At 37.5% G+C, this 25,566-nt stretch overlaps 1 protein-coding gene and 2 long non-coding RNA genes across 4 annotated transcripts; all 3 read left to right on the plus strand.

Moving 5' to 3' along the window:
- Positions 1 to 996: 996 nt before the first annotated feature.
- On the plus strand, positions 997 to 2,399 carry LOC113016623 (chemokine XC receptor 1-like). Its single transcript, XM_026159565.1, has 2 exons — positions 997 to 1,126; positions 1,223 to 2,399. The coding sequence occupies exon 2, from the start codon at positions 1,240 to 1,242 to the stop codon at positions 2,215 to 2,217; it is 978 nt and encodes a 325-aa protein (XP_026015350.1). The 5' UTR covers positions 997 to 1,126; positions 1,223 to 1,239; the 3' UTR covers positions 2,218 to 2,399.
- Positions 2,400 to 11,094: 8,695 nt separating this feature from the next.
- LOC113016936 (uncharacterized) lies at positions 11,095 to 14,216 on the plus strand. 2 transcript variants are annotated; one of them, XR_003271333.1, is made up of 5 exons: positions 11,095 to 11,404; positions 12,105 to 12,170; positions 12,521 to 12,676; positions 13,129 to 13,221; positions 13,511 to 14,216. It is a non-coding gene; the product is annotated as an uncharacterized LOC113016936 (long non-coding RNA). The 2 variants fall into 2 exon arrangements; XR_003271332.1 differs by having other exon boundaries at positions 12,521 to 13,221.
- Positions 14,217 to 20,243: 6,027 nt separating this feature from the next.
- Positions 20,244 to 20,763, plus strand: LOC113015918 (uncharacterized). Its single transcript, XR_003271178.1, has 3 exons — positions 20,244 to 20,326; positions 20,405 to 20,496; positions 20,635 to 20,763. It is a non-coding gene; the product is annotated as an uncharacterized LOC113015918 (long non-coding RNA).
- Positions 20,764 to 25,566: the final 4,803 nt, after the last annotated feature.

Below are 25,566 nucleotides of genomic sequence, written 5' to 3' on the forward strand. Positions count from 1 at the left end.
GTTAGGTTTGTTCCTCACACTGTTAAATAAAACTAGAAGCTGCCCTGTTGTTTTATTTTTTTGGTTTTATTGGTTTGGTCACAGTTTCTTCAAAGATAAATATTTAAATAGACAAGACTACATTTGCTTTCCTTCTAAATAACTAAAAGATCCGTTTCATTATGTTATGGTATGCTTATTCTGACCAATTACAACAGTCCATTTCACACTGGTCAATTCCTTTTTAAATCTGAATGGTGCAGAAGTGGCTCATCGGAGGATAAAGAAGCCTCCCCTCACTTTATTTGTCATTTCTGTTGCCGCGGATGCTGTACCAGACTCAGTCTGAGTTTCAGGTTTTGATTTCACCTACCTTTGTTTGTGAGATATTTACAACACATGTGTCAGTGACAATTAAAAAAGGAGGTGTATGTGAAGGTTAATGTGTCTTTTCTTGTATTGTCTTTAGGCTTTCACACTTTTTTCCAACAGTTTCTGGCTCAAGATGAAGTCGCTTAATGCAGCAAAATATTTTATATTTTCTGTTGAAAGTCGAGAAAAAGAGAATAGATGGGATAAAGAGCTGAAAATGATTTCCTGCTTTATTTTGCTCTTTGAAAGCACAGCAGGTTTCTATTACAGTAACTTAATGAATGTGCCGCTCTCGCTCTCTCCGCTGATCTGAGTTCGTTCCGCTCACCCAGCAGTTCGCCTCTTTTTCTCATTTGTACTAATTTGTGTAATTAAGTGGGCGGAAAGTCCACACTAGTTTTCACAACACGGCAAAAATGATAACGACACAGTTATTTACCCTTATGCATGCGCGTGTGCAAACAGTTGAGATGGTATTAAAACGTGAATTCAGTCATTCATGTCAAGGTAAGTCATCTGCTGAAAGCCTGGCTAAACGCACCAAAATCTGCGTTTAGCACCACGTCGCCACACGGTCACGTGATGCGGGTGTTTGACTCACACTTGGAAGTAGTGTTTAGAAACATCGGCGCTTAAGTAGCTCGACACACTGCAGAAACGTCAGCATCGAGTGTCTCATCCCAACGTACTACTGCAAAAAATAAATAAATACATAATAAAATAACCGCAGAAGTCGTTTCAACCAACAGACGTTTGGCATTTCATCAAGCAAGAGGTACGTTATTTATTTATTGTCTTTACAATACTCTTTTGTATTTATAAAGAGAAATCCATTGCAACGTGTCATTAAAGTCATACCCTTGTCTCCTAGATTCCTGTGTGACAGAAATGGCAAATCCAGCCAATTTAACCTATGGTAACTTCAGCTATGACTATTACTACGAGGATGAAATCTGTGATAAGAGTGGAGTGGTGATATTTGGATCCTTTGCCATTCCGATTTTCTCTGTTGTGATCACACTGAGCCTGACAGGAAACATTCTTGTCCTCATAATCCTGGCTTTGTATGAAAAACTTAAATCTCTGACCAACATTTTCATCCTCAACTTGGCCATCTCTGACCTCGTCTTCACCGTCGGTCTTCCTTTCTGGGCCATTTACCACGTCAAGGGATGGGTGTTTTCTGAAATTCTCTGCAAAGTTGTGACTTTTATCTTCTTCACTGGGTTTTACAGCAGCATTCTCTTCCTGACCATCATGACCATCTACAGATACCTGGCTGTGGTCCATCCTCTGTCTGATCTCAGCACACCGAAACACTCCATCGGGGTGTTTCTGTCTGTCCTGATTTGGATAATCAGCACTGGAGCAGCCATGCCCTCCCTCCTCTTCAGCTCAATCACCAAGGTCCACCACAAAGATAAAGAGTCACAGGGCTGTGAATATATTGATCCACTGTGGGAAACCATTGGTGTCATCCAACAGAATGGTTTCTTCCTAGTTGCTTTTGCAGTCATGACTTTTTGCTTCATAATAATTGTGAGAATCACAAGAACAAGATCTCACACAAGCAACAAAGCAGTCAAATTAGTCTTCTGCAGAGTTGCTCTATTCTTCAGTGCCTGGGTGCCGTACAATGTTGTAATCTTTTTGAGGGTCTTGCCTGCTCATGTGGTCCCGTCATTAGTTGAATGTGAAGCAAGCACCCAGCTTGACTATGCATTCTATGCTTGCAGGCTCATTGCTTTCTCCCACTGTTGCCTGAATCCCATCTGTTATGCATTTGTTGATGTGAAGTTTAGGAGTCATTTAAAGTTATTGCAGGTTAGAATGGAAAACCTCATATCACGTAGAACAATGTACTAGCTACTCAGTTGATTTTCTTGCATATGTTATTTGCCCTGTTAATTGTTTTTCTCTCCCAGTGTGCCTTTAGTAAAATTGCATATCTCATATCAAATTTATCTAATTACAAAAAAAAATAGGAACTGCTCCATGTGTCATATGTTGCACCCGGCAATCAATTTCAAGGCTTTTATCGTGTGTGTGTGTGCGTGTGTCACACAGTGTGAAGTAATTATTTGACCCTGTGTTGTTTTTATGATGTGGGGTTTATTAGTAAACTTAGTTATTGCATTTTGTATCCTTGTGTTTTGTTTCTTAGTGAAATTTCCGACTCATATCTCCCCAGTTAAGACAATGAGGTGCAGTTGCCCAGAAACTTTTTATATGACCGATGGTCATGTAGAAACATCTTTTCTGTAAAAAACAAAAAACAAAAACCGTTTGAATAGACATTATATAAAGTGAAAAACAATAATCTGCTGGAATACAATGAAAAGCACACAACAATTGGACAGAAAGGGACATGAATCGCTGTGTGACAGGCAGGAGATTGGACCCAAATGCTGGACTCATGGACAATGAAGGAGTGAACTAAAGAAGGCAGCTTTATTGAGGCTGCAAAAACTCAAGGGATGTAGTAGCAGCTTTGAAACTGAATCTCAGGCCATGACGGGACTAAAATACACAGTGGGGTGATCAAACAGGACACAGAAAGGAAACACAGCTGGGACTAATTGCACAGGATGAGACAAGGGAAGCAACACAGAATACAGACACGTACCTTCAAAGTAAAACAGGAAGCACACCAACAGAACTTACAGACTCAGAGACCCGATACTGACACAGTACACAGGGAACACAAGGACAGGGATAACTTCAGTGCAGGCACAGAGACACAGACACTAAACAGAGGGAGCACAGAAACCAGAACCTAAGTAATAGCAATTCCGAATAAGAATTTATCCATAACATAAGACACTCTTAATCCAAACAAAAACACTGATTCAACAGACTCAGGACCATGACACAAAGTTAGGTTGAGTCAACATTAGCTTTTCATTTGGTATTGTTATAATTTGTGATCTCATACTAATTTACCATGAAACAGTTTACGTTATTTCATGTTTAACCAATATAATTCTTTATTTTAATCATATATTTGTTTTTATCATATATATATACATAATATATTCTGTTATTATATCTGCTAAACCACTATCCACAAATATCTGTATTTTCTCAGTATTACAAAATTGTAAGACCATGGCCAAAATATCCTTTAGCTTGATGAGCTGAATCTCAGAGTCTAGGAAAAGTCAATATAATAGCACTGAAGTGGAAGTGATCTCAGCACTTTGTGGAGTCAAGTACGCATCCCTTTCTCAGGTCCAGGAAGTCTGTGGTATACAGTTAACCTTTGAAAGGTGATGCATCTCAAGATTTGCAGACTTCCTGTTCGAAAGAGTGTGGGAAAAAAAAGAGTCTTAAAAAGACTGTTGTTGTTGTAGCACTGCAGTTATTTTACTGTATTTTCATCCACAGAAAAAATAAATACATTTGCCACATCATCACACAGAACATTTTTTGATATCCGAAAAATACTTTTCATTTTCACCATAGAGAGGTAAAGCATTCAGCACATTTACTTCTTGTCCCTGAAAATAAACTGGCATCCAACCTATTGGTGACACATGGAAGAAATAAAGTGATTCTACATATTTTTGTGTGAGACAGACAATACGTGTGTCGGTTCAGACTCTAGAAATGTAGGAACACGTGAATGTAACCATCAAATGTTTACATATACCTTAGTTTGTTCTTTTGTTTGTTTTTACAGACATAATTTTATTACAAGTGTACATCGCTGAGGCAGCTCATCAAAAAGTCAAAAGGTAAATTAAAATGAGTGTGATGAAGCCGGGGGTTAGAGTTAGTCCTGAAATCCTGTGTAGGTCAGTCAATTATATCTATGACTTTAGAATAATAAATAAAATTACACAGATTTCCCTCAAATGATATCTAACTTTCCAGAAATATTCATTGATAAACACAAAAAACACAGAGTTTAGTAGCGTGTTTAACTAATGCAATAGACTACCAGTCATAAAAACAAGAAAACACAAATATTTTAGAAATCTGTAGCAAAAAAACTTGTTTAAAACTGAAAACTGTAAATAACAAACTTTTTAAACCCACATCTGAGCCTGATCATTGGACTTCTCTTAGAAATCAGAAACGATTCAAAAACTATTTCTTTTCCTGTTTAGACTTAGACACCAATTTAAGGTAAGGCCATAACCTGGTGAGCTGAGGTGTAATGCAAAGAATGATTAGGTATGTCTCTGAAGCACATGTATATGACTATATCCACTCACTTGATGAAGTTGGAGCTTGTTGGTTTCCCCCGCCACACACACACCCACATACATACATGGCATAACATGGCAACTAGCAAGTAGTTAGATATTTATATGTACTGTTTCGTTTTATCAGTAAAAAGGATTTGACAAATACACAAAACAGATCTACTGTTACAAAACTAAGAGCTTTTGTTCACTAAAACAGTAAAGGACTTTTAATTTGAAAATGAATATGAAGAAATACAAAGGGGCAGATATAATCATCACCTCAAGACATCTGGTGAGTGGGTCCATAGTGTAATGTTTAGCTCACTTAACTAACAAGTGAACCATCCACGGTTTGAGAATGGAAGGTGAGACAGATGGTTGTATTGTAACATTACGCCTGTGCTGCCCCAGCAGCTGTTGTAGTTTTGTGGTGATGCTATAACCTAATAATAAAGCAAATAATATAATTAAACAAATATCAAGATTCCATCCATCCATCCTGGAGCCCTGAATTGGGTTCATTTTTCTTATGAGAGAAAATGAGTAAACCCAAAGTATACATTTTCAAAATGTATTAATATAAAGGTTCAAGTTAATAACAGCACTGTGTCTCCTCCTTTGTTCAGCATGCCAAAAGGAAAAAGAGCACCGTACCCAAGCAGTAAACACTTTTATTATGAGACACAGAAACAGAATAGTAATATGAATGGTTAAAAGTCATGGTTCAGACTTGGCTTCTCCCCTTATTTGGAGCTGGGTCCGGCCCTTGGGTCATCTTAAATCTCCTGGAGCGGACATCTCCCCGTAATCAGAACAAAAACGACTCCTCCCTACTTTTGCAGTTTCTATGGAGATGTTTTCCTCTTGGCTGGCCTTTACCAAACACCTTAAATATCCTGTACCTTGCTGTGCCATCTACAGCGCAGCGCAGGAAGCATCCCCCAAACATTCCTAAGGCGGGGGCTTGTGTTGTATGGGTGTGGCATTTTGTTTCAAGACTCTATTCTACAGGGTGGGCCATTTCTATGGATACAGCGTAATAACATGGGAATGGTTGGTGATATTAAAGTCCTGTTTGTGGCACATTAGTATATGTGAGGGGGCAAACTCCTCAAGATGGGTGGTGACCATGGTGGCCATTTAGAAGTCGGCCATCTTGGATACAACTTTTGTTTTTTCAATAGGAAGAGGGCCATGTGACACATCAAACATATTGGTAATGTCACAAGAAAAATAATGGTGTGCTTGGTTTCAACATAACTTTATTCTTTCATGAGTTATTTACAAGTTTCTGACCACTTATAAAATGTGTTCAATGTGCTGCCCATTGTGTTGGATTGTCAATGCAACCCTATTCTCCCACTCTTCACACACTAATAGCAACCCCACAGGAGAAATGCCAGCACAGGCATCCAGTATCCGTAGTTTCAGGTGCTGCACATCTCATATCTTCAGACCATAGACAATTGCCTTCAGATGACCCCAAAGATAAAAGTCTAAGGGGGTCAGATCGGGAGACCTTGGGGGCCATTCAACTGGCCCACGATGACCAATCCACTTTCCAGGAAACTGTTCATCTAGGAATGCTCGGACCTGGCACCCATAATGTGGTGGTGAACCATCCTGCTGGAAAAACTCAGGGAACGTGCCAGCTTCAGTGCATAAAGAGGGAAACACATCATCATGTAGCAATTTCAAATATCCAGTGGCCTTGACGTTTGCATTGATGAAGGATGGACCCACTATCGTTGTACCCCATATACCACACCAAACCATCACTTTTGTTGTTCCAACAGTCTTGGAGGGATCCATCCAATGTGGGTTAGTGTCAGACCAATAGCGGTGGTTTTGTTTGTTAACTTCACCATTCACATAAAAGTTTGCCTCATCACTGAACGAAATCTTCTGCGTGAACTGAGGGTCCTGTTCCAATTTTTGTTTTGCCCATTCTGCAAATTCTGTGCGCCGATCTGGGTCATCCTCGTTGAGATGGTGCAGTAGCTGGAGTTTGTAAGGGTGCCATTTGTGAGTAGCTAATATCCGCCGAAGGGATGTTCGACTAGTGCCACTCTCCAGTGACATGCGGCGAGTGCTACGCTGTGGGCTCTTGCTGAATGAAGCTAGGACAGCCACTGATGTTTCTTCATTAGTGACAGTTTTCTTGCGTCCACATTTTGGCAAATCCAACACTGAACCAGTTTCACGAAACTTAGCAAGCAGTTTGCTGACTGTAGCATGGGAGATGGGTGGTCTCGTAGGGTGTCTTGCATTGAAATCTGCTGCAAAGACCCGGTTACTGCGTTCACCAGATATCAACACAATTTTGATCTGCTTCTCACGTGTTAACCTCTTTGACATGTCAATGGCTGTGAACAAAGAGAAACTTGTAAGTAACTCATGAAAGAATAAAGTATAATACATATTTGTGTAATAAAAGATAGAATATTAATGTGTGATTAAAAAAGATGTGGCAATTATGAATATAAAATAATGAGGTATATAAGCATCAAAGATTAAAAAAAATTAGATAAAAATATAGAAACAGATAACTATTCATCCTTAAATTAGTATCATCAATTAACCTAATCCCACGCATGTCTCAGACTCTGGGAAGAAGCCACAGTTGAAGCTTATAAAGTTGGGGAAACCTGCAGTCTGCTGAGAGTGAATAAGTCTCTTGAATGAGTGACAAAACATTTCTCCCACTAAAAACACTAATGTTTTCTCTGCAACACAAAAAAATAACCTCTTTTGATGAAAAAAATATTCACTTTTATTGTTAAAATGACACGCACAACACCTGCAATGTTGTTGTTGCTGCAGAGCTCATTTGTCGTGCTCAAAGGTGACACCTGGTGGAAGTTGAGCAGAAACAAGACATTTTAAAATAAAATGGTAACCCTTGAGGCTAGCTTACATGATTTTTTTTTAAGTGATTATTTTGCAAGAAGCATGTCTTGCATGTAAAGTATAATTAATTATTAATAATGCCAAAGTGAAAGAACATGTTAAACATACAGAAATGTAAAAAAGGATAATATAGAAAACATGAAAGCTTTGTTGCACTCAAGGGACACATGAAGTTTGAATATACTGTTGGAGCTCTGACAGGAGATTTGTTGCAACTTGTTATATATTAAATATTAGATAGTAAGTCAAAATAATAGGAAATTTTGTGTGCGTGGCTGACGCTAAAATAACTGTTTTAATGGGAAAATTACCAACATCTTGTTATGCTATCACAAAGAGGGACAAACTCTGAAGGGCCTACAGAACTGGGATGGTGATCATGAAGGACAATGAGAACCTTCTCACAGAACTTTGGTCTAAAAGGAATTTTTGCCTGATTCGAGTAAGACTGACTCATCATTTACAATTCAAGCAGTGGTTGCACTAAAGTCTAACAGTACAGTCAAAGTTCATTTCAAATATTCACAGTAGCCTTAAAGGTTATAGTCGAGACCCTGGAATGCTTTAATATAGTTTTAAAAATATGATCACCAGATCAGTATCGGTTTCATGTTTATTTAGTCCTAACTTAGCTTTCATTTCCCCACATACTGAATAATGAGATGCTGTGATGGGTTTTATTGTTGTTGTTTTGAATGTGTATATGTATGAATCTGGGTTGATATGATTTGACTGATTTGTGTATGGCTTGGTGAACAGAAGACAATTTTCCATTGATGTGGAAACCACAACCACAGACTGATGAACTAATACTTGGGAGAGATTATAAGGAAAACACGAACCCTTAACAACTAAAATGAAAAAGAAAAGTATATAATATCAGGATTAAATGTCAACAGTGGGATTTTTGGTTTTCATCATTTTCCGTTGTTAAGATGCTCACAAGATGTGATACAAAGCTCTCTAAGGTTAAAAATTAGAAAAATGTTTCAGCATCTTCTTCAGACTCGTTGAAAGTTTCATTTGAGTAAGTACTCAATAGATGCTTTAAAGAAACTGGGTGAAAAGATTCCATAATTATGGGGTTTGGGAGATCACAGTTGAAGGGGGCTATCTAAGGGAGTAAAATGTCCTGTCAGGCTACTGATCTTATCTTGAAAAAAGCTTAAAAAGTCATTGCGAGTTGGAGAAGAGATGATGTTTTTCACTGTATCGAAGAGAACCTTAGGGTTTCTTTTTCCTACTGCAGGTTATTTAGAGAAATAAGTGGCTCTTGCATCTTTCACTATGTCGTTAAAGGTAGATAATAGTTCTTTCAAGTGGAGCTTATAAACCTCAAGTTTTGTGGCTTTCCACTGGTGCTCAGTTTTACAGCAAATTAACCTAAAGCTGGGGATAGTTTCTGTGAACCAGGGTGGGGATTTAACAGTGCCACCTTTCCTGATTTCAAGAATTTTTAGACATTGTGAACTGAAGGAGGCCACATGCTGTTCCATATCATCAGTTTCAGGTAGATTATTATCAAATAATTCCAAATTCTTTCACCACAGAGTCAGTAATTAGTTGTAAATGCTTCACATGAACAAAGGGCACACAGGAAATAGAAACATATTTTTATTTTCCTTCTTTCTCTTCAGATCACAGATAAAGTAGAGATCAAATAAAAGACGTTTATGATCGCTTATAAAAATGTCCTCAGGACAGACTGGTCTGATATCCAGAGCCGGTGACATAATCAGATGATTCTGTGAATCTGATTCTGTCACTAAATTAAATTTAATAATATGGAAATTAAAATCCCCTAGCAGCAGGATTCTTTCCAGCTTGATGGTGGACAATAAAAAGTCCCCAAACTCCACAAAGAAAATCCTAGCTAATCCAAGTGGTCTATAGATTAATATCAGATAGAAAAGGTTAGTGCTATTTGTCTTCTTCATCTGAATATCAAATTAGTTAAAAGAAGGAGTCTTCACTAGATGACATGTTTAAGGAGTTTCTAGCTATAACAGCCAGCCCATCTCTATGTTCTGAAAGTCACGGTGTGGTTAGACAAACACTTATAACTCAAGTATTAATAAATGGTGTAAACAGGAAGTGGAGCACTCACTCACAAGTTTCATCCACATGAAACTACAGCATGTGCTGCAAACTGAAACCTTTGTTTATGTCTGTGGTCCATTTGATGACTCACTCAGTTAAACTCTGCCAAGCTACAGAGATGCATTTATCAACTGCCTAGAAAATGATTAAACTTGCTGTAACTTCCTGTTTTTAGAGCCGTACTAATGCTCTTCTAGCAGCTACAATGTATATCTTCATTTGGACACATTTAAATAAAAGTAAAGAAATATTCATACTTGGTGTCAAACCTAATTTTAATGTTATTGATACAAAACAGTGTCTGTAAACATAATCTTGAAATGGACTTTTGAACTGTCAGGTTTCTTAAGAAGTGAGTCATAACTCCTGCTTAGTAAATGTTTGACTTCTTATGTGCTGAATAGATGTCAAGTCCTCGTTTCACAGCTGGAGACTTTAATTTTTAGTAAACAGAAGGACAGGTTACACCCAGTGGATGCTTTATTAGAGTCCTTGCTGTCTTAATTCTTTGTGAAACATACTGAACAAGGTGCGTGTAACAGAGACTTTGGTTCATATTAACATCATAGCCTTACGCAGTTGCTACACATTTGTCGTGATCTAAATCTCCCATTTCATCACATCCCCCAAAAAATAAATGAGTAAAATTTGAATTACAAGTTTGCAGCTCTCAGTATATTTAGATATCAATCTAAACATTTGTGAATGTTTTTTCTGTAACTGTAAATTTAAAACACAAGTGTGTGAAGATGAAAATTGAAAGTGAAATTTTAAAAATAAATTCTCACATTTACAGCGATCGTGGCTCAAGAGTTGGGAGTTCGCCTTGTAATCGGAAGGTTGCCGGTTCGAGCCCCGGCTTGGACAGCCTTGGTCGTTGTGTCCTTGGGCAAGACACTTCACCCGTTGCCTACTGGTGGTGGTCAGAGGGCCCGGTGGCGCCAGTGTCCGGGAGCCTCGCCTCTGTCAGTGCGCCCCAGGGTGGCTGTGGCTACAATGTAGCTTGCCATCACCAGTGTGTGAATGGGTGGATGACTGGATATGTAAAGCGCTTTGGGGTCCTTAGGGACTAGTAAAAGCGCTATATAAATACAGGCCATTTACAACATTTTTACCTTCACAAAGGTTCTCTAGTGGATCTAGATTTCTGTTTAAAAGACACTATAACTGCATAAAAGTATTGCCAGGAATAACACAAATCATGGCACTGCATCTGGCTGTCTTGAAAATTAAATATTCATTGCAACTAAATTATTTAGAGAAAAAATATTAATGGCTTTTTCAGGCAGAGGTTTGATTGTGACACTCTGTGACAGTATTTAGCAGTATTTGTAGCATATATGAGAAAACGAGGTCACTTCTGTTTGTAAGAGAACTGCAGGTTGTGACATCAACTCAAACAGACATGGAAAGTCACAGCATCAACAACAATGGTATGTTGTGTCATCGCAGCTCATAGCTTCACCTCGAAACACTGCAGCAGGTTGTGGCATCACACTCAAAAAAATGAATGAGGTGGATTGTTCAGTGTATATTAATTATTTATTTTCATTTTACTTAAAATATATGTTTTTGTTAAGTTAACATATGTTTTTCTAATCAAGTCTACGTAATTGTGTCTATTATTCAACGTACATAATACTAATGTGTTACTTGATCGCATAACATTTAAGTTAAGTCAATTAGGATCGATATACCTTGTATATCCACAAGGTGGCAGTAATGCAAAAACAGTTGTAATGAAACCGCGCAGAACAAGAAGGTTTCACGGCTTGTGCCTGCTCATGCGCAAGACTTCAAATTTAACTGAAAAAGGCTGTTTTGGCGCCAAGCTACTGTTTCTTTGAGAGGTAAGACCACTTTTTTTCTTTGACTATGTTGTGTAGTATCTATATGTCCAGCATGGTTATATTTTGCGTTTGTCTTACAAGACATGTTATATCGTTTGCGTGCGCTTGTTTTACATTAGTTTTACTGGGTCCTGGACATGCTTATTTTGTGGACTGTGTAAGAAACATTTTTATTGTTTTTTGTTTTATTAAGGGATTAGCTACAGGGGTTCATGGGGTTATTCTTTCAAGGGGTTATTTTTCCATTTGCTTTCTTGGGATTCCTTTTCTGTAATCCGAGAGTCGGAAATATCGAATAGGATAGCAAGGATAGCATAAAGTGACATTTAAAATCCAAAAAGTCAAGGGCGAAAGCCACTGTGACACCATTGTTCTGCTCTATCAGTAATCTGTATTATGTAAAAATGGTCTGTAAATACAGCATGTTTCCTAGCGGAGTTATACATATCAATGTAGTTATAAATTACAGTTTGTGAAAGTACACACTTAATTTTTTTAATAAAATTATTCAAGACATATGAGTGGACAGACAATGGAGGTCGACAGACCTGGTGATAATTGCTTCTATAGAAAGTTAGCACATGGCAGTGTCAATCTCTTGCTTTTCTTCTGAGTAGTATTTTATTTAGTTGTAATTCAAACAATAATTTGCTTCTTGAAATTAAGTAATGAATTTCTTGTTTTACTTTATAAATTTCAGATCCTGCCTTTACCTGCTCCCTCCTATACTGATGTGGTGTATGTGGTATTGCTGAGCTTGTATGTGGTATGTGAACTGTTATACTTTTGAAAACAAAACTGTTTTATAAGTTAAGTTTTCTTTTGTGACCCATCCCATGCCCCTGTTATTTCTTCTCCACATCTGAACCATGGTAAAGGTTGCAGTTCAAGGGCCTGAGGCATGAAATTCTTTTCAGATCAGCTGTGATCAATATTTTTTGGAACTTGATAAATAACAATAAAAGCTGTAATGGCTCCATTAGCATTTTGTGTAAATGTTTGTGTTAAAATTATAGCTTTAATGAGGTCTTACTACATTAGTTTTAGTTTGTATATGTGTACATATAGTATGTATATTTACAGTACAGTATGTTGTGTTTGTTGACATATTTTCAGGTGGAAGCAGAATATGTGAGGATTACTACTGCTGCACATGTTCCAAGGCTTTTTACACAACTTGACCAATACACTGACCAGCTCATAAAAGTCTTCAAGAAAAAAGGAGGCGTTGCAGGGAAGAAAATTAGACAAACTTTGGCCCCAGCCACACAGGTGCGTTATTCTGTTGGTAGCAAAATATTATGGCTAATAAGATCATTTTCAAATTTAAACAGCTAGTGTATGGTAGCTGCACAGTGCACTTACATTTATATTAAGCAAGACAAAGTTTGGTACTCAAAACGTTGGAAAATTTAAATTACCTAAACATATGTAAAATCTGATCCCTTGATTTAGGTTAAACCAGAAGTGAATGTTTTTATGTTATGTTTTGAATGCAAAAAAGATGATGTATTAGTTTGTCTTTACCTCCATTATGGACATATATAATGTGGTGGAAACCCTGCCCAACAGGTTAACTATTCATGTCCATGTGATGATTAGTTGGTCTTGTGTACATGTCTATCTGTGCAGTGGATATGTCATTCATTTTGCGTATAATGTGAGTTTCTGTCATCCTAAAGTATATCTGTTTTCTCTTCCTGTATCTCTGCCACTCTCTACAGAAGGAAAGTATTGAAAAGGGGAGGGAGTGTGTCCTCAGGGCACTACCTTTTTACCTGAATGAAGACCCAAGCATCCTCTTCAAAGAATAATTGGTTGGTAATTTTAGTTTAGTTTTTTATCTGTATTAAACCAAATTTTGAATAACTAATGTTGTTGCATGTTGTTGTTGTTGTAATTTGCATGGAACCTGTTTAAATGTTTTGGGAAATCTTCTTGTATACCCAAACTATTTATATTTATCGTTGAATCTGTAGTCTGAAATAGTGGCACACTGGGGTGCATGTTCCTAATATTGTGTTTACGTCATTAAAGGGTAGCTTTGGCCCTTTTTCTTTCTTTTTTTAAAACTGGATGCCATTTTTCTATGTTTTTGTGTCTAAGCTACAGCTGTTCAGAGGGAGCTGGAACAAATTACCCTTGCTATCTTTACCATCGAAAGAGCTGATGCCAGCACTCCTCCAGCCGATGTGGGTATAACCATCTAGTGTGTCCTGCATGACCTGGAAGACCTGGCCTCTGCATGTGCACTCTTAATGGGTGGGATATATGCACTGAATCTCAGTTAACCTCAAGACTGAAAGCTTTCTTTGAAGTACTTCAGAAGCTCTTCCTTCATCTGTATGTCAGCATACTCTTGACCAAGGTACAGTTGCTCAAGAATAAACTGAATGAATAAGCCAACCTTTAATTTGGATGATGAATGTTCTGTCAGATGGACAGAAGTTTTTCGGAGGCTGAATGGGAATAAAATGGTAATTTGTAAATGACAGATAACGGGAAAATTACATTTAAGAGAAATTTAGAACATTTTGAAAAGTTTGTAAACTACTACAATTTGAGAGATTTTACTGTTGTGGGGGGCTAGTAAGAGACAATCAAAAGTATTGAGATTTAAAGGATTTAATTGAGAGATGATACTGCACCAGAAATGTTGAAGGGTGGTGTGTATATTAGCGTTCAAGGCATATTGTTATGAGGTGGAAATATGTTCATATTCAGTTTGTGTTACATTGTGTGCATTGTAAAGGTAATTGCAATACATACTAAAAATAAGGGTAAGTTAGGAGGTTGATCTGATATCCTCGTGTTGGTGTTGTTCCCAGATCATCATACTAAATGTTGTTCCAGGATCAACATTGCAAGTGACCAATCAGAATGTTGTGACGTCATACTTTTGCGACTTCGGGAAAAACCGGCGTAAAACAAAAAACTGTACTTAAGCTGCGTGAAACCGCCTCTGTCCGCCGATCAACTGACCCTAACCCTAACCGTAACCCTTTAATAAACAGTAAGCAGAATTGATATTGTCCTTGCAGTGTTTAATGACATATGTCTGAATACAGACAGTGGAAAAATGTCAGTCCTAGTTTTACTGGATCTCAGTGCAGCATTTGATACGGTTGACCACAACATATTACTCAAACGACTGGAGAACTGGACAGGTCTTTCAGGAACTGTACTAAACTGGTTCAAAACATACGTAGAAAACAGGAAATACTTTGTATCAATAGGTAACTTCACATCTGAGCAGACAAGTATCACATGTGGAGTTCCCCAAGGTTCCATCTTGGGACCCCTTCTGTTTAACATCTACATGCTCCCACTGGCACAGATTATAAACAACAACAAAATAAACTATCACAGCTATGCAGATGACACACAAATATATATCACAATGTCACCAGGAGACCGAGGCCCTGTACAGGCTCTTGGTAAATGCATTGAGGAAATCAATGACTGGTTGTGCCACAATTTTCTCCAGCTAAACAAAAACAAAACTGAGGTAATAGTCTTTGGCGCCAAAGAAAAACGATTACAGGTCACCAGAGAACTTCAATCTATACATCTAAAAACCACAAACCAGGCGAGAAATTTGGGTGTAGTGATGGATGCAGACCTAAACTTAGAAAAACACATTAAGACAATAACAAAGTCAGCTTACTATCACCTCAAGAATATATCAAGGATAAAAGATCTGATGTCTCAACAGGACCTGGAAAAACTAGTCCATGCATTCATCTTTAGTAGGCTTGATTACTGTAACAGCATCTTTACAGGTCTACCTAAAAAATCAGTCAGACAACTACAGCTCATTCAGAACTCTGCTGCTCGAGTCCTCACTAAGACCAAAAAAGTGGACCACATCAGTCCAGCTCTGAGGTCCTTACACTGGCTGCCTGTCCGTCAGAGGATAGACTTTAAAGTTCTGATGCTGGCCTATAAAGCTCTGAATGGTTTAGGACCAAAATACATCAATGACCTCCTGACCCAGTATGAACCATCCAGATCCCTCAGGTCATCTGGATCCGGTCTTTTATCAGTTCCCAGAGTCAGAACCAGACACGGAGAAGCTGCATTCAGCTTTTATGCTCCTTATATCTGGAACAAACTCCCAGAAAGCCTCAGATCAGCTGAAACACTCAGTTTATTTAAATCCAGGTTGAAGACTCACCTGTTCTCAGCTGCATTTGAATAAAGCACCAAATCCACACTTTAAGCTTAAATTTCAAAACTTACATTTAACTACTGATTTTATCTACTGTTCTGATTTTATCTGTTTTGATTTTATATACTGTTTTGTTTGTTTGTTTGTTAATTAGTTAGTTAGTTTATTTGCTTGTTTTAATCAATTTTAAATCATGCTTTTTATTTGTTCTTGTTTCTAATGTCTCTGTAAAGCACTTTGAATCACCTTGTTGTTGAATTGTGCTATACAAATAAACTTGCCTTGCCTTGCCTTGCCTTGCCTTGCCTTGCAACATTGGAATTTCATAAATGCACGAATGGCTTGGCGCGCAAAAGAATAACGTCACAACAATGTGACAACATTTTCATGATGGTCTGGGAACAACACCAACACGAGGATATCAGATCATCCAAGTTGGGAATGCAGGATGAATGTATATTTTGTGGACTTTTAAAGACGAACAATTGTTTCCATGTTAAAATGTTTACATCTGAAGTTTTTTGCCCAAACACTAGTAAAATAAATGTTGACAGTGGCAAGTGTTAAATGGTTACTGCTGTGCTGTTGCAAAAAAACTGAACGCTGACAAGCTGTTTTATTGTTAGACCATAATGTTGGCATGTTTTGTTAAAGTTTTATTTGGGATGGTGATGTAATTTTCTTTGATTGCTAATATCAGTGGACTATTTATTATTATTATTATTATTATTGTTGTTGTTGTTGTTGTTACATAAATTTTTTTTAAATTGAGGTGGACACTTCACTTTGCATTGTTAAAGGAAAGCACTTCATTGGCATTGTGTTACTGGACTGACCCTAAGCAATCATTGCAAATAGCAACTTTGCTATCCATTTTAGACACTAAAAGAAAAAAACACTCACAGACCTTACTAGCATCACATGTGCATAACTCAAGTGTCATCTTATCAATGTGTTATGTGATCTTCAATGCATTTTTTTTTCTCTCTTCTATTTCTGGTAGATACAGACATTTAATTTAAAGTCTTGATGTTGCATCTGTCTACATACTGTTAATTACTAACCCTAATGAGCTGTTGTGTTTTATTTTGGACTGGGTTTACACAAATGCTCACTGAATGTGTTGGCAATAAAAGAAATTTTAAAAAATAAGTTGGATGTACTTAATTCATTTGTGTGGAACCTGTTGACAAAATAGATTTATGTAAAACTAATTAATAAAGCACAAGGTGGCTGAAAATATAATATTTGAATTAATCTAACTTAAATTTAACATTTTACTGCCACAAATAAGAAATGTGTTGAAGTAACTAATCTAAACTATCTAACCTGAAAATATATCATCTTTGTTCATACAACATAACTTGATTTAGTTAGTCTTAAATATGTCTTGTTAATCTTAAGTAGTTTTTTTAAATTAGATGAACTAAAGATTTTTGCTTTAAACTAACATAATTCAATTTCGTGGAACCTGTTGACAAAATAATTTTAATTAAAGTCAACGTTTCATTTTTTTGAGTGCACCCTAAAGAGCAATGGGATCATCCCCAAACATAATGGCACCATTTTAAACACCCGTGGTATCATCTACAAATGCAGCGGCATGACCTCCACAGGCATCACCCACAAAATGTCGAGGATGTCATATCCACAGTCAGCAATGCCAAGGGATGTCACCCCCAAACACCGAGGCGAACACCGAGGCATGTTGTAGCATTTGAAGGCACCATCTCAAGTCACAGCTCAGTGTTCATTATGATCTCGACACACCCTTTCCAAAGAAATTCGACTGCACAATAATCACTTTTGATTGACCACTATTATGCTTCCACATCACAAACAAAATGCAATCTGTGTGTTTTTCTGCCCTTTGTTCATGTTTTACCACATCATGAAAAATACCTTTAGAGCAGCGATCCCAACCCCCGGGCCTCGGACCGGTACCGGTCCGTGAGTCGTTTGGTACCGGGTCGCGAGAGTTGAGGCTCAGGTGTGAAATGTATAGTTTTCAGGGTTTTATCGGTTTTCAGCGTTATTTTGTTTTCGTTTTTATCGTTAACTCGGTTTTCCTGGGTCTTTTCACGTGTGTTATGAATAAATTTTCTTTTTTTCGGTACCGGTACTGGTTTTATTTTGTTTTATTTATCCGCGACACCTTAAAGGCCGGTCCATGAAAATATTGTCGGGCATAAACTGGTCCGTGGCGCAAAAAAGGTTGGAGACCGCTGCTTTAGATGGGTTATGATTTAAAGCACTGCTGTATTCCTGAAAATGCTTCGGTGTATGTTTGGGTTGTTATAAAGGAAATTTCATGCCAAACATTTTTTGATGTTTCTTTTTGTTTGTTCTTTCTTCTTGTGGATTAACTTTAAACTGGACGGCTGCTTGATCTGAGGTGTGGATCAAGAAGCTTCATGTACCTCAGATTGAAACCTGTATGGTCCTGTCTTTGTTCATGATTAACTATGAGTCACACTGATAATCATAATCTGGCTGACTCACATCTACAATGACAACATTTACATAGCTCAGATCCTTCATAATTTTCTGATTGGTTGTAGTACAATAGCACAATATATATGGACCCTAGACCAGTAGGGTCCACTAAAGACAATGGGACTGAATAACGTCAATCCAAAGCCTTACACATCACAGTATATCTGCTCACTGAGCCAGATTAATTGAACTAGTGATATGGATGGTGACACACACAGAGGAAGTAAGAGACTAGGAAAATAATCCAGGATATGTCTTTCATTTCACAAGTGAAGGGAAATGTGTTTTGTTTATCACAATGTTCCAGCTTCCTCAATTACAGCTGTAGCACCGCCCACTAACACACATTGCAACAACTGTAACTGTCCTGGAGGGTGGACTCATTTCTTCTGAGACATTTGCAGGGTTTCTTCTATTTCTCTTAGAGGGACTTTCAAAGAGGAGATATTTTTCTTTGTCAACTCAGATGTTCAGGTTTATTTTGATTCTCTTAGCTTTCTGATTCACATTATTAGATGTGGTGTGCAAACATTTACTTTAAGGTAAGAAACTGTTCTTACTCAGTTGTTTTTGTCAGTCTGTGTTTAATATTTGCCAGAGAAATGTTGAAATCCTTTTCAAGTTTATATGACTTACCATATATGACTTACTGTCTGGAGATATGGGGTAATGCATATAAAACGAACACTCTTCATATTTTCAAGTTACAAAAAAGAGCTATAAGAATTATAAACCAATCAAACTATATAGAACCAACTAACATTTTGTTTATTAATCTGAATACCCTGAAATTTTATGATTTAGTTGAATATAAAATGGCACAGATAATGTATAAAGCACAAAATAACTTGCTTTGCCCCAGTACTCAGAAGCTGTTCAAAGTCAGAGAGAGTCAATATGACTTAAGGGGAACAGATTTCTTTAAGAAAAACAAGATGAGGACAAATATAAAGCAGAGATGTGTTTCTGTTAGAGGAGTTAACCTGTGGAATAGTTATGACAGTGATTTAAAAAGGTGTAGTTCATTTTCCTTGTTTAAAAACATGTTTAAAAATAGAGTATTAGAAAAATATATATATCAAGAATGAAAAGAACAAAAAGGAGAAAAAAAACAACAACCTCTTGATTCTTTACTTTGATGTAGTTACTTATCTAAGGTGGAAAGTTTTTTTTTCTTTGTTTTGTTTGTTTGTTTGTTTGTTTTGTTTGGTTTTTGCTTTGTTTTATTATTTTCTTCAAGCCCTGTGTACAGGAGCTGCATACAAAAAGATATTTTGTGAAAAGGGTTGGCGTAATAAGCAAATGCTTCAGCCAATACCTTTTGATTAGCCTTGTCTCATGCTTTCTTTCTTTATGGTAGATTTTTGTTCTGTTTTCCCTGTTTTTTTTTTTGTTTTTTTTTTCACTGTTTTCACTGAGATTTTGAATTTGAATGCTAATCAATAAAATCAAATCAAATCAAAGAGAAATCCACATACACCTCATGCTGGCTCTGTCCACCAAAACTGCATTTGTAATCAAACAGTAGTTAAAAGGCGAAAAAGTTTTAACCTAACATTTATGTCCAGCAATGTGTCGGCTGCTCAATACTCGCAAATCTATGAATGACAATGACATTATACTCTCAAGCATCTTTAAAGCAAACACTTTCAGTGTAATCTGCCACTAGAAGTCTACATGCTGGAAGTATATGAATACTTGCAGAAGTAAATAAATATTTAGAGTGCCAATGGATGACCTGGGTATCACTGTGATATTTATTTGACAGATGTGGATGTGGATTCTGATTAGTCTTAACATCATCTCAAAGCTGCATGGGTATTCAGGGGGTTACTTCCCAGAAGCATGTGACTCAATGTTACCCGATCATAATGGTGCAGCTCCTCAAACCACAAACCCCCCCTTCATGGTTGAATATGTGCCCGGCAGCTATCCTGGAGAGCCTGTTACAGGTACAGGGAACGCTGTAGTTTTTATTTTGTTAAATTTGTTTATCACAGCAATGTCTGGTGTAATTATAATTTACCTTTTTTTTTACAAGTTATTACAATCTCTCTTCATTCTCTTTTTCCCAAATCTTTGCTCGGATGAATTTTTGAAACAATTTTCAAGTTTTGCTCAAGAGCGAGGAATCCACATATTTTAGAGGGTTTATGTTAGAGGCTCGAGAGGTTGCAGATGAAACACGTCTTACTGGAAGATTTGTTCTACTTGAGCCTGACAAGACTCAACTCCTGACATGCGGTGTTTTGGAAGTAAGTAGTTGGAATTTGATTTATTGTTTTCATTTTTTGTAAATCTGAAGCTCTCTTATGTTTTGCCACTCTTCTCAGGATTCAGCTGTTAGTCACACACTTAATCAAAGAAAAACTTTGATCCGAGTTAACTGGACTGCGACAGAAGCAGAGCAGGACATCATGTTCAGGTGACTTTAAAATTTCTGATATTCTATGGCTGACGTCCACGGTGAAAATCGAACCTGACCTGCTTCAGATTTCTGTAATATTACAATGCAACAGAAAATGAATTATATCAGCATTCATTCCCTTCTAACATATTTCAGAGCAACATTTCTTCAGCAAAGGGTAAAATTCTGGGAAAATGTGAATATCATCTTACCTCAGCGCACTACTACTACAACTACTACACCGGAAACAACTACTACACCGGAAACAGCTGCTACACCGGAAACAACTACTACACCGGAAAAAGCTACTACACCGGAAACAACTACTACACCGGAAACAGCTACTACACCGGAAACAACTACTACACCGGAAACAGCTACTACACCGGAAACAACTACTACACCGGAAACAGCTGCTACACCGGAAACAGCTACTACACCGGAAACAACTACTACACCGGAAAAAGCTACTACACCGGAAAAAACTACTACACCAGAAACAGCTACTACACCGGAAACAACTACTACACCGGAAACAGCTGCTACACCAGAAACAGCTACTACACCGGAAACAACTACTACACCGGAAACAGCTGCTACACCAGAAACAGCTACTACACCGGAAACAACTACTACACCGGAAACAGCTGCTACACCAGAAACAGCTACTACACCGGAAACAACTACTACACCGGAAACAGCTGCTACACCGGAAAAAGCTACTACACCGGAAACAGCTACTACACCGGAAACAGCTACTACACCGGAAACAACTACTACACCGGAAACAACTACTACACCGGAAACAGCTGCTACACCGGAAACAACTACTACACCAAGCACCACAAAGGGCAACACCAACATAGAAGAAGTAAGAACCCACAGGTGGATTTGATTTTGTAACACTGTACACAAAGTGACTCATTAACCTTGCAAGAGCTTTTTTTGACAACACTGCTCCCTGTTTCTGATTTACTTTCAGCGAGCAGGTATTGCACTGATGTGTTTTGATTGTGTTTTGGTGGCAGAGATGAAAGTAAGTAGCATATTTAACGATACTCAAGACACGCACTAAATGCTATTCAGCCCCACCTTAAAAGAACAAAAAGAAATGTAATTGTGTTCTACTTCATGTCTTGTTAGGTAATATCCAATATAGGCAAAGTCTTACTGGCCAGTGAGGCTGTTTTTCATCATATAAATAAGGTAAGAGCTGGGGGCCTTTGGTGCTCACAGTGTTTTATTTTCTTCTTGTCCTGCATCTTTGTATTGCTTCCAAGAATTCTTTGAGTATGTAGTTAGTTTGAAAGCCGGGGGTTCACGGGGTGCTGGAACTTACCCCTGCTTTCATAGGGTAAAATATGGATTTTCAGGGCTTTCAAGGCTGTCTAACTTATTATATGCACTGTTGTTTTTATTTAAATTTTGTAGGTGTGTAAGGTAGCAGGCAACGTCCTCTGTGTGGCTGTTGAAATCTCATCCCTGATCTTGTTTAGTATCGGTGATTCCTCCAAGGTGAGAACAACTGGTGGTGTAAAACCCGTCTCATTAACAACATCTGTTTAATTTTTCCCACATGTATTTTTAATGTGTGTGTTTATGTATTTTTTAGGTCATCTTCTTTGCTCTTGTGTGTGTGATGATAGTGATTAATTTCACTGGAACAGTAATTTTGTCTCTGGGGATTAGAAGTGGTCCTGAAAGGTACGTTTAACTTCACTTTGCATGTGCAAACATATCAACTGACATTTGTGCAAAATGTTTATTTCATTTTTCACGTTCTCTTCAAGAAGGAAGATTTGTGAATACGCTGCCAATGTTTGTTTTGTTATCCATAATATATTTACAAGTAAGAAAATTCTTATACTTGTAAATTTAAGAGTATTAACTTTACACCATCAAAAAAGAGTTTGGACTTTTTTTGTGGAAGTAGTTGCCACTGCCTTTACATTGCTCTGATATTATTTCCATGTTTGTTTTGGGCCAGTTGCTGTCATATTTCTTGGTGTTATGGAGAATGAGTGCGGAAATAACGTGAGGGACTCTTGGCTTCTGAAAGTGATGATTGCTTTCACAGTATGGGATTTCCTGAATGTAATCTGGATTGTCATTTTGAGCAGTGAAAAACGAGGTGAATGCCTTGTGCCTGTCTGAATATAAAAATCTGCATCAGATACAGCATCAAATCTAATGAGGAATAATAATATTAGTATTTTTCTGTTACAGGCCATTTAGGAATGAGCGAGAGAAACAAGCAGCAAGTTCATGTCTGTTTTTCTCATTTCCAGAGGAGACTCAGAGATGTTGTTGTTAATATTGTGTCAGTAATCCTCTTCGCTGGAGCCATTTCTTTTTCTATAGCCATCATTGTTGGTATATTTACTTGTCAGAAACAATAGTTTTGTGGTTTGTTTGAATCACAATCAGATTTCTCTTACAGTTTATATATAGTATGGTTACATCACACTGATCATATCACACTGTTTACCTGCTGCTTCCTCATTTAATGCAAGTAGTGCTTGAGGGTCTTATTTATTGTATCTCGTAATTTTTCAATACACCAGGCAGACTACACAGACTGCATATTGCTTTAGCACACTACAGGGGCGATTCTAGGATCAGAGCTTTGGGGGTGCTGAGCACCCAGAGAGCTGCCCAGCCAGGCAAGATAAACTTTACTCGTCACAGTGAGACTTCTTCCCCGTCTCTGTCAGTCCCTGCATCCCTAAATGTCTCCAGTTGTCCCGAGTTCTCTCTGACTGTCTCCTTGGTGCAGTTAAACCCCTGTTCCTCCCTGTCCTCATCGTCTGTTGTCTTTGTCTCTGTTATCAGTCATCATAATTTTACCATCTCTGTGCAAGTCTGCAAATTTCTTTATTAAATCATGAAATTCTTAAATTCATCAAGTCTCTCTGTGCCTGGGTCCTCGTCACAAAACATGACATCACTGTTTTGTACATTTTAACTCAATTTAATCCCCACATTTGTAAAAGAAAAGCAAAACACTTTTTTGAAATGTCTGTAACAAATCTGATAAAGGTTATTTAAATGCTGCAAAAGAAGAATGGATTGGAATAAAAAAAAATATCCTAACCTTAATTACTGGGGAGAATAATGAATGATGCTCACAGTGAGCAAAAAGTAAACTGAGTGTATTTTCTGGACAGAGATTCACTTTTAATGTGTGTGTATCATATAATACAGATACATAAAAAAAATACACTCCAAAAATAGAAGAGTCCTTAAAATATTTTTATATTTTTAGTAGTGCGACAGACAAACAGCAAAAAAAAACTAAATCTTTGGGCTAAAAACGCCCCTGGCACACTATATAGCTTGTTTTTCATTTTCAAGGGAAGTTTTCCTAACGTAGGTTAAATTAATTCTCATCAAAGTTAAGCAGTACTTCGAGGATGAAGTTAGATCCACCTGTGTATTGCCATTTCAAAGCCTTGCCGTGTCTTGGAGGCATTTTCTTGCAGTCAGATTAAGAAAAAAAGCCTAATGAAAAGCCACACAGAACAGACATTATTAGGCAGTGTATATTTAACAGTGGAGAGAGAAGACAATTTCACATACCCGGGGCTTGACATCACACAGGACCTGTCACACAAACACTCTGAAGATGCTCAAGAACTTCTACTCACCATCCAGAGCCAAAGTGACCTTCCCAACACTGCATATCACATCACTGTACATGCACTCAATAACAAAATAATGTATTTCAATAATTGTTTTTACTGTTCACTGTAAATCTGCACACTGCTGATTTGCAAACCTTTTTAATTTCCATATTTAATTTGAGGTCATTCTTGTATTTTTAATGGTCGAGAATTGCACAGCAGTAAGCGTTTCACTGCATGTTGTACTGTGTATGATTGACAGGTTTGAAGGAGGGGTTGGGTGTATCCTTCGTGGTCCACCATATCTCAGAATTCATAGCGCGGCTCAGCCAATTCCAGTTTCCAACAATGGCGGCAGCTACTTAGTTTTAATATTACTCTGTCTGGATCACAAAAAAAAACCTCTTACGATATTTTCAGGCCAGAATGTAGCTGTGTAAACTTCAAATAAATGCTCTTTTCATCAAGACCACTTGAGGAAGTGGAAGTGGAGCACTCACTCACAAGTTTCGTCCCCATGAAACTACAGCATGAGCTGCAAACTGATGTCTCATGATTCAGCAGTAAAATGGCTTTTCTTTTGTGGTATTTCACTTTGAGTTCAAAACAATAAACCCACTGCTGTGTAAAAGGTAGCCTTTGTTTATGTCTGTGGTCCATTTGGTGACTCACTCAGTTAAACTCGGCCAAGACACAGAGATGCATTTATCAACTGCTTAGAAAATGATTAAACTTGCTGTAACTTCCTGTTCTTAGAGCCGTACTAATGCTCTTCTAGCAGCTACAATGTATATCTTCATCTGGACACATTTAAATAAATGTAAAAACATATTCATACTTTGTGTCAAACCTAATTTTAATGTTATCGATACAAAACAGTGTCTGTAAACATAATCTTGAAATGGACTTTTGAACTGTCAGGTTTCTTAAGAAGTGAGTCGTAACTCCTGCTTAGTAAATGTTTGACTTCTTATGTGCTGAATAGATGTCAAGTCCTCGTTTCACAGCTGGAGACTTTAATTTTTAGTAAACAGAAGGACAGGTTACACCCAGTGGATGCTTTATTAGAGTCCTTGCTGTCTTAATTCTTTGTGATTTTGGTCCATATTAACATCATAGCCTCACGCAGTTGCTACACATTTATCATAATCTAAATTTCATTTCATCACATCCCCCCAAATATTTAATTTGAATTACCAGTTTGCAGCTCTCGGTATATTTGTGTAGATATCAATCTAAACATTTGTGGATGTTTTTTCTGTAACTGTAAATTTAAAACACAAGTGTGTGAAGATGAAAACTGAAAGTTCACTTTTCCCCCACACATTCTTGCATTTAGAACATTTTTACCTTCAAAGTCCTGGACTGGATCAGGATTTGGTAACTGTGGAGGCAATCTGAGTACAGTAAACAAGTTTGAGGTTAACAGCTTTGTTACATGGTGTGTTGTGTTTTTTAATGCAGG

This window comes from Astatotilapia calliptera, chromosome 23 (assembly GCF_900246225.1).
Source record: "Astatotilapia calliptera chromosome 23, fAstCal1.2, whole genome shotgun sequence".
Classification (NCBI taxonomy): domain Eukaryota; kingdom Metazoa; phylum Chordata; class Actinopteri; order Cichliformes; family Cichlidae; genus Astatotilapia; species Astatotilapia calliptera.